This window comes from Scyliorhinus torazame, chromosome 28, assembly GCF_047496885.1.
Source record: "Scyliorhinus torazame isolate Kashiwa2021f chromosome 28, sScyTor2.1, whole genome shotgun sequence".
Lineage (NCBI taxonomy): Eukaryota > Metazoa > Chordata > Chondrichthyes > Carcharhiniformes > Scyliorhinidae > Scyliorhinus > Scyliorhinus torazame.
In genome coordinates this window covers 30,388,151-30,401,553 of record NC_092734.1, presented here as the reverse complement: position 1 = coordinate 30,401,553, position 13,403 = coordinate 30,388,151, and the positions used below count along the sequence as shown (strand labels likewise).

The 13,403-nt window shown below is 50.9% G+C and overlaps 1 protein-coding gene across 1 annotated transcript in view; it reads right to left on the bottom strand.

Moving 5' to 3' along the window:
- The window catches only part of LOC140403641 (uncharacterized), a 95,038-nt gene that overhangs the window by 15,849 nt on the left and 65,786 nt on the right, over positions 1-13,403 (bottom strand). The window contains exons 12-16 of the mRNA XM_072491790.1: positions 11,203-11,381; positions 9,972-10,170; positions 8,829-9,033; positions 3,604-3,777; positions 2,221-2,329 (exon numbers count right to left, since the gene is read on the bottom strand). Of these exons, the coding sequence (XP_072347891.1) occupies positions 2,221-2,329; positions 3,604-3,777; positions 8,829-9,033; positions 9,972-10,170; positions 11,203-11,381 (866 nt within the window). The remainder of the gene's footprint in view (positions 1-2,220; positions 2,330-3,603; positions 3,778-8,828; positions 9,034-9,971; positions 10,171-11,202; positions 11,382-13,403) is intronic.

Genomic DNA, 13,403 nt, shown 5'->3' with positions numbered 1-13,403 from the left:
CACTCACCAGCCTAGATTGCCAATCACTGACTTAAACACACAATTGTTTTGCTAAAAGCCTCACAGCCTCCCAATGGGGTATTAGATATGAAGAGGGGTGAGTTTAGCATTGGGGGCGGGTGGGGATGGTAAAATTAAAACGGCAATATTGCATCTGGCTCATCTTTATACTGAACCCAATAGTCAATGCTGAGATTTAATAGGCTTGCAAAGTTAAGTACTGTGTATTCAATATTAGACATCTGGCATTTCAGCACGGGATATTACACTTTGCAGTTCAGGCATTGGAAGTTGGTAGATGATCTGTTGGTTGCGATGGGAAAAATGGATATGACCTCAACCCTACGACCAAGGTCATTATTCATCTCATCAACATTATTGCTCCCCCACCCTGAAATCAATGACTCTTTTTTAGGAAATATATCCATACGGTTCGAAATGTTCACACCTTGGCCAGGATTCTCCCCTACCTGGCGGGGCGGAGTTCCCGGTGGGATGGAGTGGCTGGAACCACTCTGGCGTCGGGCCGCCCCAAAGGTGGGGATTTCTCCGTACCTTTAGGGGCCAAGCCCTCACCTTGAGGGGAGAGGCCCGCGGCGGAGTTGTTGACGCGCGCCAGCCGGCGGGAAAGGCCTTTGGCGCCACGCGAGCCGGGGCCGAAGGGACTGCGCCGGGCGGCGGATGTCCGTGCATGCGCGGGAGCGTCAGCGGCTGCTGACGTCATCCCTGCGCATGCGCAGGGGGGGGGGGTCACTGCCGCATCGGCTATCGCGGAGGCTCTGGCCGAGGGGGGGGAAGGAAAAGAGTGCCCCCATGGCAGAGGCCCGCCTGCGGATCGGTGGGCCCCGATCGCGGGCCAGGCCACCATGGCGGCACTCCCCGGAGCCGGCCCACGCCTCCAGTCTCGCCGGTAAGGTAGGTGGCTTGATTCACGCCGGCGGGACTGGCATGACAGCAGCGGGACTTCGGCCCATTGTGGGCCGGAGAATCAACGGGGATTCCTGCCCCCGCTGAATTTTCGGTGCCGGAGAATTCAGCGGCCGGCGGGGTCGGAGAATCCCGCGGTCAGTCTTGAGCAGTATCAGTCGGATAATTAGTCTTTAGGGCCGGTAAATTAGTATCTGATTGTTGAAGCATAACCAGCAAGTGGCAGGTTGGTATTGAGGCTGAACCCACAGACTCTGCCACAGACCTACTCGTACCGATGGTCTAACTTGCATTTTCCCCAGCACTAAGTCCTTGCTAGTTCAAATGTGTTTGCATCTATGTCTAGTGTTGTTAGTGGGCCATGGCTTTGAGGCTGTTTGCATCTCCCGAGCTCTCATTTCTGTATCTTTGCACACTTTCCCTGCAGAATGATGTGAAGAAGTGAAGAGATGCTTGTTTTATTATTTGTTCATGGGAAGCGGGAGTCGCTATCTAGACCAGCATTTATTGCCCAACTCTAATTGCCCCTTGAGAAGGCGATGGTGGGTCACCCTCTTGAACCGCTGCAGTCCATTTGGTGTAAGCACACCCATAGTGCTGCTAGGAGTTTGACCCAGCGACAGTGAAGGAACGGCGATATATTTCCAAGTCAGGATGGTGAATGGATTGGAGGGGAACCTGCGGATGGCGGTGTTCCCTCTGATTCCTGCCAGGTGGTTTGGAAGTAGCTGTCGAAGGAGTCTTGCTGAGTTGCTGCGGTGCATCTTGTAGATGGAACACGTTGCTGCATTTATATAGAGCCTTTAACATTGACGCTGATACTGGGACAGGTGGCCAAAGCTGGTTTTAAGGAGCTTTATAAGTCTTATAGAAGGAGGGAGAGGTGCTTTAGATGAAGGAATTTGAGAGCTTAAGGCCCAGGCAGCTGAAGGCGTGGCCACCAGTGGCGAGGTGAATAAAAGGGAGGGCCAGAAAAGGCCTGAATTGGAGGAGTACCAAGATCTCAGAGGGTTGTGGGCCTGGAAGAGATTACAGAGGCTGCTTGGCGTGACGCCATGGAGGGATTTGAGAACAAGCCTGAGAATTTCAAAATCGTGGCATTGCCAAACTGGGCGTCAAAGTAGATCGGCAAGCAAAGGAACGGTGGAGGATATAGGCAGCAAAGCTCCGGTCTACGGAGGCTGCAAGGGGCCAGAAATTAGGTACTCTGTATAACAGCTGCGATGTGATTATGGTGTTGTAATTTGGTATTGTTAGAGAGTTTGGGAATGGACTCCGATAAACTGTGCTCACCTTGGTTTTAATTTTTTCTAAGATGCAGTTAATGTCAGTTGCGGCCTCCAGTTCAAGGCTTTTCCTTGACTCTTTCAGCAGGTGAATCTCGTTCATTAGTTTATTATACCTGTGCAGAGGTAAATGCGAAAGTGTCAAGGATGCTAAACGTCCAACCAGCTCATAGGCGAGCGCAAGCTGACATCCAACTTCCTGATTCTCAGGCCTAACTGAGCCCGGCATAACTCCATATCACCGCAGCCCCGTATCCAACTCCCTTGGCTCGGGATTCAATAATGTGGGCCAGCTAAGACTGGGGGAGGTGCAGAATAGGAGATGAGCACCAGAGCTTTTCCGGACAGTTACCAAAGGGTAAAGTGTGGGGCATCAACCGGTAGAGAGTCAGGGTAAGCAATGGCCTTCAGGTGACCTCTCAGTCACCTCTCCTGTGACAATGGCCAGACTTTAGCCATGTCACATGGTCTCTCCTTGTCCTGCTTGACCTCGCGACAACCTTTGGCAGATCGGCCAAGCCATCCTCCCCCATTTGGACGCCTTTGCTGGGAACCGGTTCTACCAGATAGGTCGGCAACAATGGTGTCCCCTCCCATCCCTCTCCTGATCTACGCTGAGTTAGTACATTGACAGTCACATTGAACTTAGCCATCCTGAGACTGACGGGAGGAATCGATTCAACCTGGGTTCCATCTTTTGATCTTTACCCTGTTGGAAAGTGTTTGGCCAGCAGGGCACCTTGCCAGCAGTGACCACTCCGGCCTAGAGGCCAATTAAGCCACTTAAGTGGCCAACTGGAAGCGCCTTCCTGTCACCGTTGCCGTTGTACAAACAGCGGGTGGATGCTCGGCCTTCAGGGACAACCGCCAGGTAAGCGATGGAAGGCTCTCAGCTGACCAGGGTTGGAGGTCCTCCTAGTCAGACACTCTTTGGCCAACAAGGGAGCCCCAATGGAAATGGGGTGCGTTTGCAGCAATGGTGACACATACACTTATCACCCCCCCCCCCAAACACCCACCCCCACTCCACCTAGCGCGGAACTATCTTCTTCGAGATGCTGTACCGGCAGTGACCACCACATGTGATGGGGCTGCTGAGCTCCCTGCCTTCCCCTCTGGGGGTGGGTAACCATCCTGAATAAGGGGAGGGGGGCCACAATGCAGCCCCGGGTTAGCAAATCCCCACGGCAAGCGCAAAATTCTAACCACGGGGAACACCCGCTAAGTTGAGATGTCAGGATGTTGGTGACACCCGTGCCGACATAACCTGAGGTAAACCATCATCAGGACGAGGAATGAAAACTATCGCAAGGAGGCGTCAAACCTCGCCGGCCAGTCCAGCCAAGAGCCGCGCATTAACGGCATCCAGTAAGGCAACACTCATACTCACATCTTCTCCGGTCTCTCCGGTGGGTCCACCTGCTCCAGGAACCTGACGTAGTCGAAGCCCAGTTCATCAGAGAAGACTTTCTCCAGCAGGTCCATCTCTTCGTCGGTCGCTGGCAGGTTGAGCTGAGAAAGACACCGGCGGAACTGGGCCCGAAACACGTGGTTATTTTTATATCTAGAAAAGTGACAGTGACGAGAGCGGAACTCAACCATCTACAGCGCATACCCGAGGTGGCCAACTAGGAGCCTGAATTTACCGTGTACGGTTTCTTGGCCAAGAAAGTAATTAGGTCAGCCATGATGGAATATTGCTTGACCGGCTGAATGACCGATTCCTGTTTTGGCTTTAATTGAACATGAACTCCTCCATTCGGGAACTATCGCATTCCATTTCTTATTACGAATTTTTTTACTCAGAGGGTGGTAAATCTTTGGGAGTTGTAATCGGGCACGCTCAAGACAGAAATTGACTGTAATGGGCCAGGCTATAGAGAAGTTTATCATGGAGTTCACCTGACCCACAACCTTTAATAGATTGTGGTATGGGGAGCACACGGCCCACTCTACAGGTGTGGTACAGCAGAAATGGAAAAGTATTTTTTAAAGCAAAACAATGTTTATTCTATGAACTCAAGTTAACCTTTTTAAAACATACAGTGAACATCTTAGCAACCATTAATTCTTTCCTTTTAACATCCATAAGACTTAAAACGCCTTTTACCAGAAGCACATCAGGTTTACAGTCACTACTGAGAACATTTATAATTCTGAATTCACCAAATGATCAAGAGATAGTCTTTTCAGGGCAGAGAGATCAACAGTACACCTGCTCTGTCTGGCTTCAGCTCCAACACTGAAAACAAAACTAAAATTCACCCTGCAGCAAACAGCCTAAAACGAAAGTAAAAAGCGGACAGACAGCCCAGCTCCACCCACTCTCTGACATCATTGATAAACACCCATTTCTTAAAGGTGCTCTCACATGACATGACAGATTTCTAGATACTCCGGGTCTCACCGTGTACATTTTTTTCAACTATAAATTTATTTAGAGATCCTCATGGCTATTTTTATAGTTTAAAAAACTGGACAAAGGCCATTTTAAAATGGCTAGAGCTATGTCTGTGTGTGACCCTCTGCACAAAAGGAGCTACCATGGCAGTATCGAAGAAACTTACACCTCGTTATCTCAGAAGATGCACTAAGAATCATCTGGGGGCTTCAGAGACCAAATTCAAAGAGAACTATAGAAAGGTCTTCTGCATTCCAAGAGCCAGGACTGGCCAACCTGAGCCTCTTCATCTGCTAGGACAAAGGATCCTGCCAACTTTGTTTCAACTCTTAGTGGTTGGAACAATCAACCATCTCGGGAACCCAGATAAGGAAGTCGCATCCCTTGGCAAAGATATTCTGGAGAGGTGGGAGTCATATGGCATAAACCTCCACAGCTGGTGGAACCAGTTATATTGCCTTGCTGTACTTCAAACTTGGCCAGTCATTTTTCCATCTATTTAGCAGCAGCAGCGCAGAAAAGAGGTTCTGCCAGATTGAATATTGGCCCCATTTACACTGTTTCTACGGGAACCTCTATACCATCGCCTACAAGACTGATTCATGGTTGCATGCGTATCTTGCCTTATGAAGTCAACGTCAGCAAAAAAGTGAATCCTCCACCATTGGCTTCAGCCTGCTGACCTCCATGAAGGAATACCTCAGTGGACTTTGATTCTGGGCTCTGGACCCATCTGAAACAATCTCTGTGTACTTTGCCCTGTAAATCTTTCTTTTCCCTATCCCTCTTTTACTGGGACTGCTTGGGAGACGATGTGGCGACCCTCTGGTGGTTCGGGTGTGTGCAAATAAACTAACCCTTTAAGTTCGTCCTATTTCGAGTTTGCTGCAGGGTTATGATTAGAAAGTTGGACACCACCAAAACTGCCGTTGGGAAATATGTTGCTGTTTATAAAGGGGGAAGCAAATCAAAAACACCTTTCTGTTTACAGACAGGTGGAGAGAGGTGGAATTATTGGGATTTAAATTAACCCCCCTCCTGCCTGGAACAATACTAATGACATCAAGGGTGTAATAACCTGCAAGGGACATGCGGTGTGGGGATGATTGTTTTCCCTGAGCTCCTTGAGGAGTATGAGCTCCCCCGTTAGAACCTGGTGAGGTTCTAAAGGTGCTCATGTAGATAATTATTGTCAAATAAATGTTGTTTACGTTTGCTTACCGTGAACTATTAAATAGGGGTAGCGCAGGAAGGGGTAGTGAGATAGGTGATCTGATTGAATGGTGGAGCAGGCTCGACAGGCTGAATGACCTAACGTTCCATCCCAAGTTGATCATCTTTACCTGACTGGGAGGTTGGGCTTGTGTCCAATGCTGCTTCTTTGAAACCAGCTGCTCTCATGTGGGTGAAAGGGGATGGACTCTATGTCGGTGCAAATTGAGTGTGGGCGCCAGTTATCACTTGGCTTTGGCACGAGTATAATCACGTGTGGTGGCTAAATCCCTGGTAAATATTTTGATACCATTTACAGGCAAACTGGCAAAAATACAACCCAGAACAAAGTCTCCTTTGGTTAAAAAAAAAGTTTTCTCGCAATTGGATTAACTTTAAAGTGAATCTTCCAACGGAGAGCCCCTCCCAATCAGGGCCCCCTGCCAATCAGGGCCCCTCCCAATCAGGGCCCCCTCCCCATCAGGACACCCCTCTCAATCAGGACCCTTTCCCAATCAGGACCCCCTGCCAATTAGGACTCCCTCCGCATCAGGACACCCCTCTCAATCAAGACCCTTACCCAATCAGGACACCCTGCCAATCAGGACACCCTGCCAATCAGGACACCCCTCTCAATCAGGACCCTTACCCAATCAGGACACCCTGACAATCAGGACCCCCTCCCAATCAGGACACCCCTCTCAATCAAGACCCTTACCCAATCAGGACACCCTGACAATCAGGACCCCCTCCCAATCAGGACACCCCTCTCAATCAAGACCCTTACCCAATCAGGACACCCTGACAATCAGGACACCCCTCTCAATCAGGACCCCCTCCCAATCAGGATCCCCTGCCAATTAGGACTCCCTCCCCATCAGGACACCCCTCTCAATCAGGACCCTTTCCCAATCAGGACCCCCTGCCAATCAGGACACCCTGCCAATCAGGACACCCCCCCCCCCCTCAATCAGGACCCTTTCCCAATCAGGACCCCCTGCCAATTAGGACTCCCTCCCCATCAGGACACCCCTCTCAATCAGGACCCTTTCCCAATCAGGACACCCTGCCAATCAGGACACCCTGCCAATCAGGACCCCCTCCCAATCAGGATCCCCTCCCCATCAGGACACCCCTCTCAATCAGGGCCCCCTCCCAATCAGGATCCCTCCCCATCAGGACACCCCTCTCAATCAGGACCCCTTCCCAATTAGGGCCCCCTCCCAATCAGGACCCCCTCCCAATTAGAGCCCCCTCCCAATCACGGCCCCTCCTAATCAGGACCCCCTCCCAATCAGGGCCCCTCCCAAGCAGGACCCCCTCCCAATTAGGGCCCCCTCCCAATCAGGAGCCCCTCCCAATCAGGTCCCCCACCCAAGCAGGATCCCATTTTACAAGCACTTGGCTTTGTTTTGGGGGGGGTGTAACTTTGCCAGCCAGAAGTTCAATCCTGGAAGCTCCCAGGGTTTCATAAATTTCTTGACAACCAAAAAGCTACTTTTGTAAAGTAGTCATTGTTGCCATGCCCAGGAATGTCGCAGCCAATTAGTGCTGAGTAAGGACCCACAAGGAACAATGAGATAATGCCCTGATAGTGATGGTCGATGAGGGATAAATATTGTCCAGGACGCTGGGGATAACATCAGGCTCTATGAAATCACGCAATGGGGTCCTTTAGGTCACCTGAGAGGGCAGAAAGAGTTTCAGTTTAACATCAGACAAAAAGAGAACAAAAAGACACACCTCCAACAATGCAGCACTCCCCCGCCCGGTACAGCACTGATGTGTCAGCAGAGAGTTTTGCTCAAGTGCTTGGAATTGGGTATCTGATTCAGAGGCGAGAGCTGCGTGTCACCATGTATGCGCAGAGGGAAGTGAAGGTGACCTTGTGCCTGGGTGTCTTAGTGAGGAGCGGGGTGTCAAACCCGGAGGAGACTGTGTCCAAGAGGTTGGAGATTTGCACTTGCTGGGTGTATGAATTCGGAAGCATCGAAATTGGCCGGAATCAGGGCTGAAATAGTTTTAATTCCCCAGTCGCTGTCCCAATTCTGTCGATAATCACCTCACTGTGCCGTGTATCGAATGCAAACCACACCGTTCCCTGGCTGGTGTGCGTGATCTGCTCAAGCTTCAGGGTTCATGATTAATTTGCTTAAACGAGGGCGTTGACAACCGTGGAGGTCTTGCAGCGCAGTGGGTAGCATCGCTGACTTGAGGCCCCACCCCAGGACTTGACGGCCAAGGGAGCTGCGTTCATAACGCGGCCAAACAGGTTGAGTAACAGCCCACAAAATCCTTCCAAACACGCCAATGGTTGGCGGTAAGAGCGGGAGAGACTCCTGGTCAATCACGCTCGATGCGGAGCGGCCCCCTGGCGACGGAATAACGACCTGCCCCATTAATTACTAGCTATGGAAACGGACAAAAGTCTGCCTCAGCACACCACCTGGAGCGGGAAGAGGAAGATTGATAATCATTGATCTTCATCCAACCAGGAAGGCTCACCATGGATCTGCGAAAGGGACGTCCTGACGACTGATTGAATTTGAAGACGTGACTGAACTAATGGACAGAAGAATGTCTATGTCTGTGTTTTGTATGCATCCCCAGAAGGCATCAAATTAAATCTCTCAGAAGAGACATCTGGCTAAAGTTGAGGCTTATTGAAGGCAAATTACTGACCTGGTTAGGTAATTGGCAAGAGATGGAGAGCAGGGATAATGGTCAGGTCCTCTGATTGGCAAATTGGACTCGTCATATCGCACGCGGTTTTGTGGCTCATCTCTCGTCAATCTCCTCTTAGCCTTCCGCTCTGCAAGGAGAACAATCGCAACCTCTCCAATCTCCCATATGTCAGCCATGATCTGGTTGAATGAGGGAACAGTCCCGAGAGGCTAAATGACCTCCTCCTCTTGCTCCATTCCTCAGACCTAGCCTAATATTAATTTAAGGATTCCACTGATGAGCTTCTTTTTTTTTAAGGAAAATAATAACCAACATACCTATCAAAATCTCGAAACACGGGGTACGTCTCGAGGTGCCTGTGGATAATCCGTTCCTTCAGACGGCAAATCAGTGACTCGAATTGAGCACGGTCCGTGGGGTCCAAGATGTCGGCGTCCACGGTGCCAACCTTGGGTAGTTGGTAAGTCTCCAGTGGTGGGACATTCACATTGGGTTTCTTCTCCAATTCGGGAAGCGTAAACACTGGGAAGAGAATTGACGTTTATTTAAATAGGAGTGAGGCAACCCTTAAATTAAGAGATGGTTCTACAAGATATCCATGCCAGAGTGGACCTCTGACAAGGACAGACTGGTAGGGCACAGGGAGCGTCGCAAAGTCAAGATAATAAAGATTACATAGAGATTATCTTTATAAAGACACTTCCAGTTATACTCAGTGAGTTCTTGGTGTCCTCGTACATCAGTCGCTGAAAGTAAGCGCGGAGGTACAGCAGGCAGTGGAAAGCAAATGGTACGTTGGCCTTCATAGCGAGAGGATTTGCGTATAGGAATAGGGATGTTTTACCGCAAATATATAGGGCATTGGTGAGGCCACACCTGGAGTATTGTGGGCAGTTTTGGTGTCCTTATCTGAGGAGGATGTTCTTGCTGTGGAGGGAGAGCAGCGAAGGTTTACCAGACTGATTCCTGGGATGGCGGGACTGTCATATGGGGAGAGACTGAGTCGGTTAGGATTATATTCATTGGAGTTTAGAAGAGCGAGCGGGGATCTCATAGAAACTTATAACATTCTAACAGGATTAGACAGGGTAGATTCAGAAAGAATGTTCCCGATGGTGGGGGAGTCCAGAACTAGGGGTCATAGTTTGAGGATAAGGGGCAAACCTTTTAGGACTGAGGTGAGGAGAAATTTCTTCACCCAGAGAGCGGTGAACCTGAGGAATTCGCTCCCTCAGAAAGTAGTTGGGGCCAAAACGTTGTGTCATTTCAAGGAGTTTGATATAGCTCTTGGGGCTAAAGGGATATGGGGGGGAAGGCAGGGTCAGGGTATTGAACTTGATGATCAGCCATGATCATAGTGAAGGGCGGAGCAGGCTCGAAGGGCAGAATGGCCTCCTCCTGCTTCTATTTTCTGTGTGTGTTTCTAAGAATGTCTCTCACTCCTACCCAGAATTCTGTACCTGAGTCAATGTCCTTGGTGAAGTTAGTCCAGATGACATGGTCAGGCATCGTGGGATCTTCATAACATTCCACTAAAGCTCTGAATTGGGCGTCACTGAGCTCAGGTTTGAACCCGATCATACTCAGAGTCCTCCTGAAGACCGGGATGGCTATTCGGCCACTGTGTAAAGCATCAAAGTCCTCAATGAAATCAACGGTCTGAAAAGGGAAATATATTTTAGTTAGACCAGCAGAGTGGGGGGTTTGGTGGGTAGGGGAGCAGTTTATCCTATGTGTTCACCGTCCAACACTCACACATCCGAATACCAGTGGGCAGGTGGTGGTAGGGGAGGCAGGGGGTGGTGGTGATGGGGGAACGAAGGGGGTACGTTTTGTCCCTACGTTCCTGGGTTAGAGTGGTGTGGGCGAGGCCAGCATTGATTCCCATCACTAATGGCCCTTGGGAAGGTAGCGGTGTGCTTTAACCAATTCTTTAACCAATGCAGTCCCTGAGGTGTAGGGAACACCCAGAGTGTTGTTAGGGAGGATTTTTCTTTCGTTTTTTACACATTTATATATAAATTTAGAGTACCCAATTATTTTGTTTTTTCCAATTAAGGGGTAATTTAGCGTGGCCAATCCACCTAATCTGCACATCTCTGGTTTGTGGGGGTGAAACCCTCGCAGACATGGGGAGAATGTGCAAACTCCACACGGACAGTGACCCAGGGCCGGAATTCGAACCCGGGTCCTCAGCGCCGCAGTCCCAGTGCTAACCACTGCGCCACATGCCGCCCTTTTAGGAAGGATTTTGACCCAGCGACAGTGAAGGAACAGGTGATATGATCCTGAGTCAGGGCGGTGAGTGGCTTGGAGGGGTATCTGGAGGTGGTGGTGTTCCCATGTGGTTGCTGCCCTCGTCCTCCGAGGCGGTAGTGGTCATGAGTTTGGAAGGTGCTGTCACAGGAGCCTCGTTGAGTCTCTGCAGTGCATCTTGCAGATGGTACACACGGCTGCCACTCTGAGTCGGTAGTGAATGTTTAAGGTGGCGAATGGGATGCCGATCAAGCAGATGGGTGAGGGTTAGGAAGTGGGAGGGCTGTGCGCGCTGGGGTGTGTGGGGGTGGGAATGTGGGTTTTGGGTGGGAGGGGGGGGGGCATTGTGGGTGTGGGGGGAGGGGGGAAATCCAACAGGAGGAACAACAAGAAAGGAGAGTAAAAACGAGGAGTGATAGAATCTGCAATCCTCACCCGGACTCTGTTGACGAGAATATGGTGGCGCATTCGAGACATCAGTTCACCCAGGTCGACGTTATTGTCGTCTGCCGTTGCCGGCTGTGTGAATCCGATCAGCTGTTGTTCCTGACTCGGCGTCGTGTCTTCCGCTGGAGGTTCGGACTCAACGGAATCCACTGTAAACCCACTGTATTCTGGGAGAGGGACCACAGAAAATGACCTTTGACCACTGAGCGGGTGGGCTTCACCTATCCTGCTGCCCCGTCCACAAGTTCAAAGGGCAAATGGTGAGGGGGGGGGGGTCGGGGGTCGTCACCTGGGCAGATTTGAGGCGGTCCCATCCAGTCTCCAGTTATGGGCAGCACGGTGGCGCAGTGGGTTAGCCCTGCTGCCTCACGGCGCCGAGGTCCCAGGTTCGATCCCAGCTCTGGGTCACTGTCCGTGTGGAGTTTGCACATTCTCCCCGTGTGTGCGTGGGTTTCGCCCCCACAACCCAAAGATGTGCAGAGTAGGTGGACTGGCCACAATAAATTGCCCCTTAATTGGAAAAAAAAATGAATTGGGTACTCTAAATTTATTTTTTTCGGCTGGGTTTAGCACAGTGGGCTAAACAGCTGGCATGTAATGCAGACCAAGGCCATCAGCCCGGGTTCAATTCCCGTACCGGCCTCCCCAACAGGCGCCGGAATGTGGCGACTAGGGGCTTTTCACAGTAACTTCATTGAAGCCTACTTCAAGTGGGGCCGGTTTAGCTCAGTTGGCTGGACAGCTGGTCCGTGATGTAGAGCGAGGCCATCAGCGAGGGTTCAATTCCCGTACCGGCTCAGGTTATTCCTGAATGCCCCTCGCCTGAGGAGTGGTGATCCTCAGGTTAAACAACCACCAGTCAGCTCTCAAAGTTGAAAGCAGCCGATGGTCATCTGGGATTATGTGACCTTAAGGGCAGCGCGGTAGCATTGTGGTTAGCACAATTGCTTCACAGCTCCAGGGTCCCAGGTTCGATTCCGGCTTGGGTCACTCTCTGTGCGGAGTCTGCACATCCTCCCCGTGTGTTCGTGGGTTTCCTCCGGGTGCTCCGGTTTCCTCCCACAGTCCAAAGATGTGCGGGTTAGGTGGATTGGCCACGCTAAATTGCCCTTAGTGTCCAAAATTGCCCTTAGTGTTGGGTGGGGTTACTGGGTTATGGGGATAGGGTGGAGGTGTGGACCTTGGGTGGGGTGCTCTTTCCAAGAGCCGGTGCAGACTCGATGGGCCGAATGGCCTCCTTCTGCACTGTAAATTCTATGATAATCTATGATAGTTTCCTGCTCCACCACCGTCCCCGCCCCACCCACCCCACCTACCCCCACCAAACTGCTCCTGGGGATACAGGTGAGAGGGCTACGTAAAGAGAGACCCACGCCCTAGTTGGCCAACTCATCCATCCTGTGACGCTCGGCCTTCCTCCGCCAATCGGAAGGCAAAATGGTTCATTGACCAATTGGGCGATGGTTGACTATCGAACCTTTTACACCTGGTGAAGAGAAATGATCAGATACATTCTTTTGTCATCCATCTTTTTTTTCAGGCCCCGGTGATTTTTATCCAGGGCAGCAGTGCCCTGGAGATTGATCGACCATTGCTGGAGGCTCCAGGGCCTAACCTGGAGGGTTGGCGGCCTTACACCGGACCAGAGAGCTGACTGGAAGTGGGGGATAGATTGGGGAGGGGGGGGGGGGAGACGGACGGCGGCGGGGAACCATCCATTCACAGGCCCTCCTGACACCCGTGAGGTCTTGGGAAGAAGGTGGGCATTGCCAGGAACTGAGGTAAATTGGGGGTCTTTAATAAACTGGCAATTCCTGCGTGGTATGAAAATTTAATGAGATTAGCTCAGGGGCATTAATTCTCTGTCTTGAAAGGCAATTTCTAAACTGTTCAACTTCTAAACAGCCCTTGGGAACTACAAGGACACATGGTTCAGGCTGCATTGTTGACATTCCTTGGTCGGTAGGATGACGTGTTGTATGCTCCCCTTATCTCTGTCAGTGTTTAGAAAGTGCCAGGAAGTGACCCTCAGCATGATGTAAACTTAAAGGCTGACCTCGGTCCGGTTTCGGACAAGGGAGGCGGTAACCACACTGATGTTTTGAGTGCCTCTCTCTCGCATTCAATGGTCAGGAAAGGTGGAATAAGTGATTGCCGTTAGGTGGGCTACCAGCCCCGCAGGAAAAAGG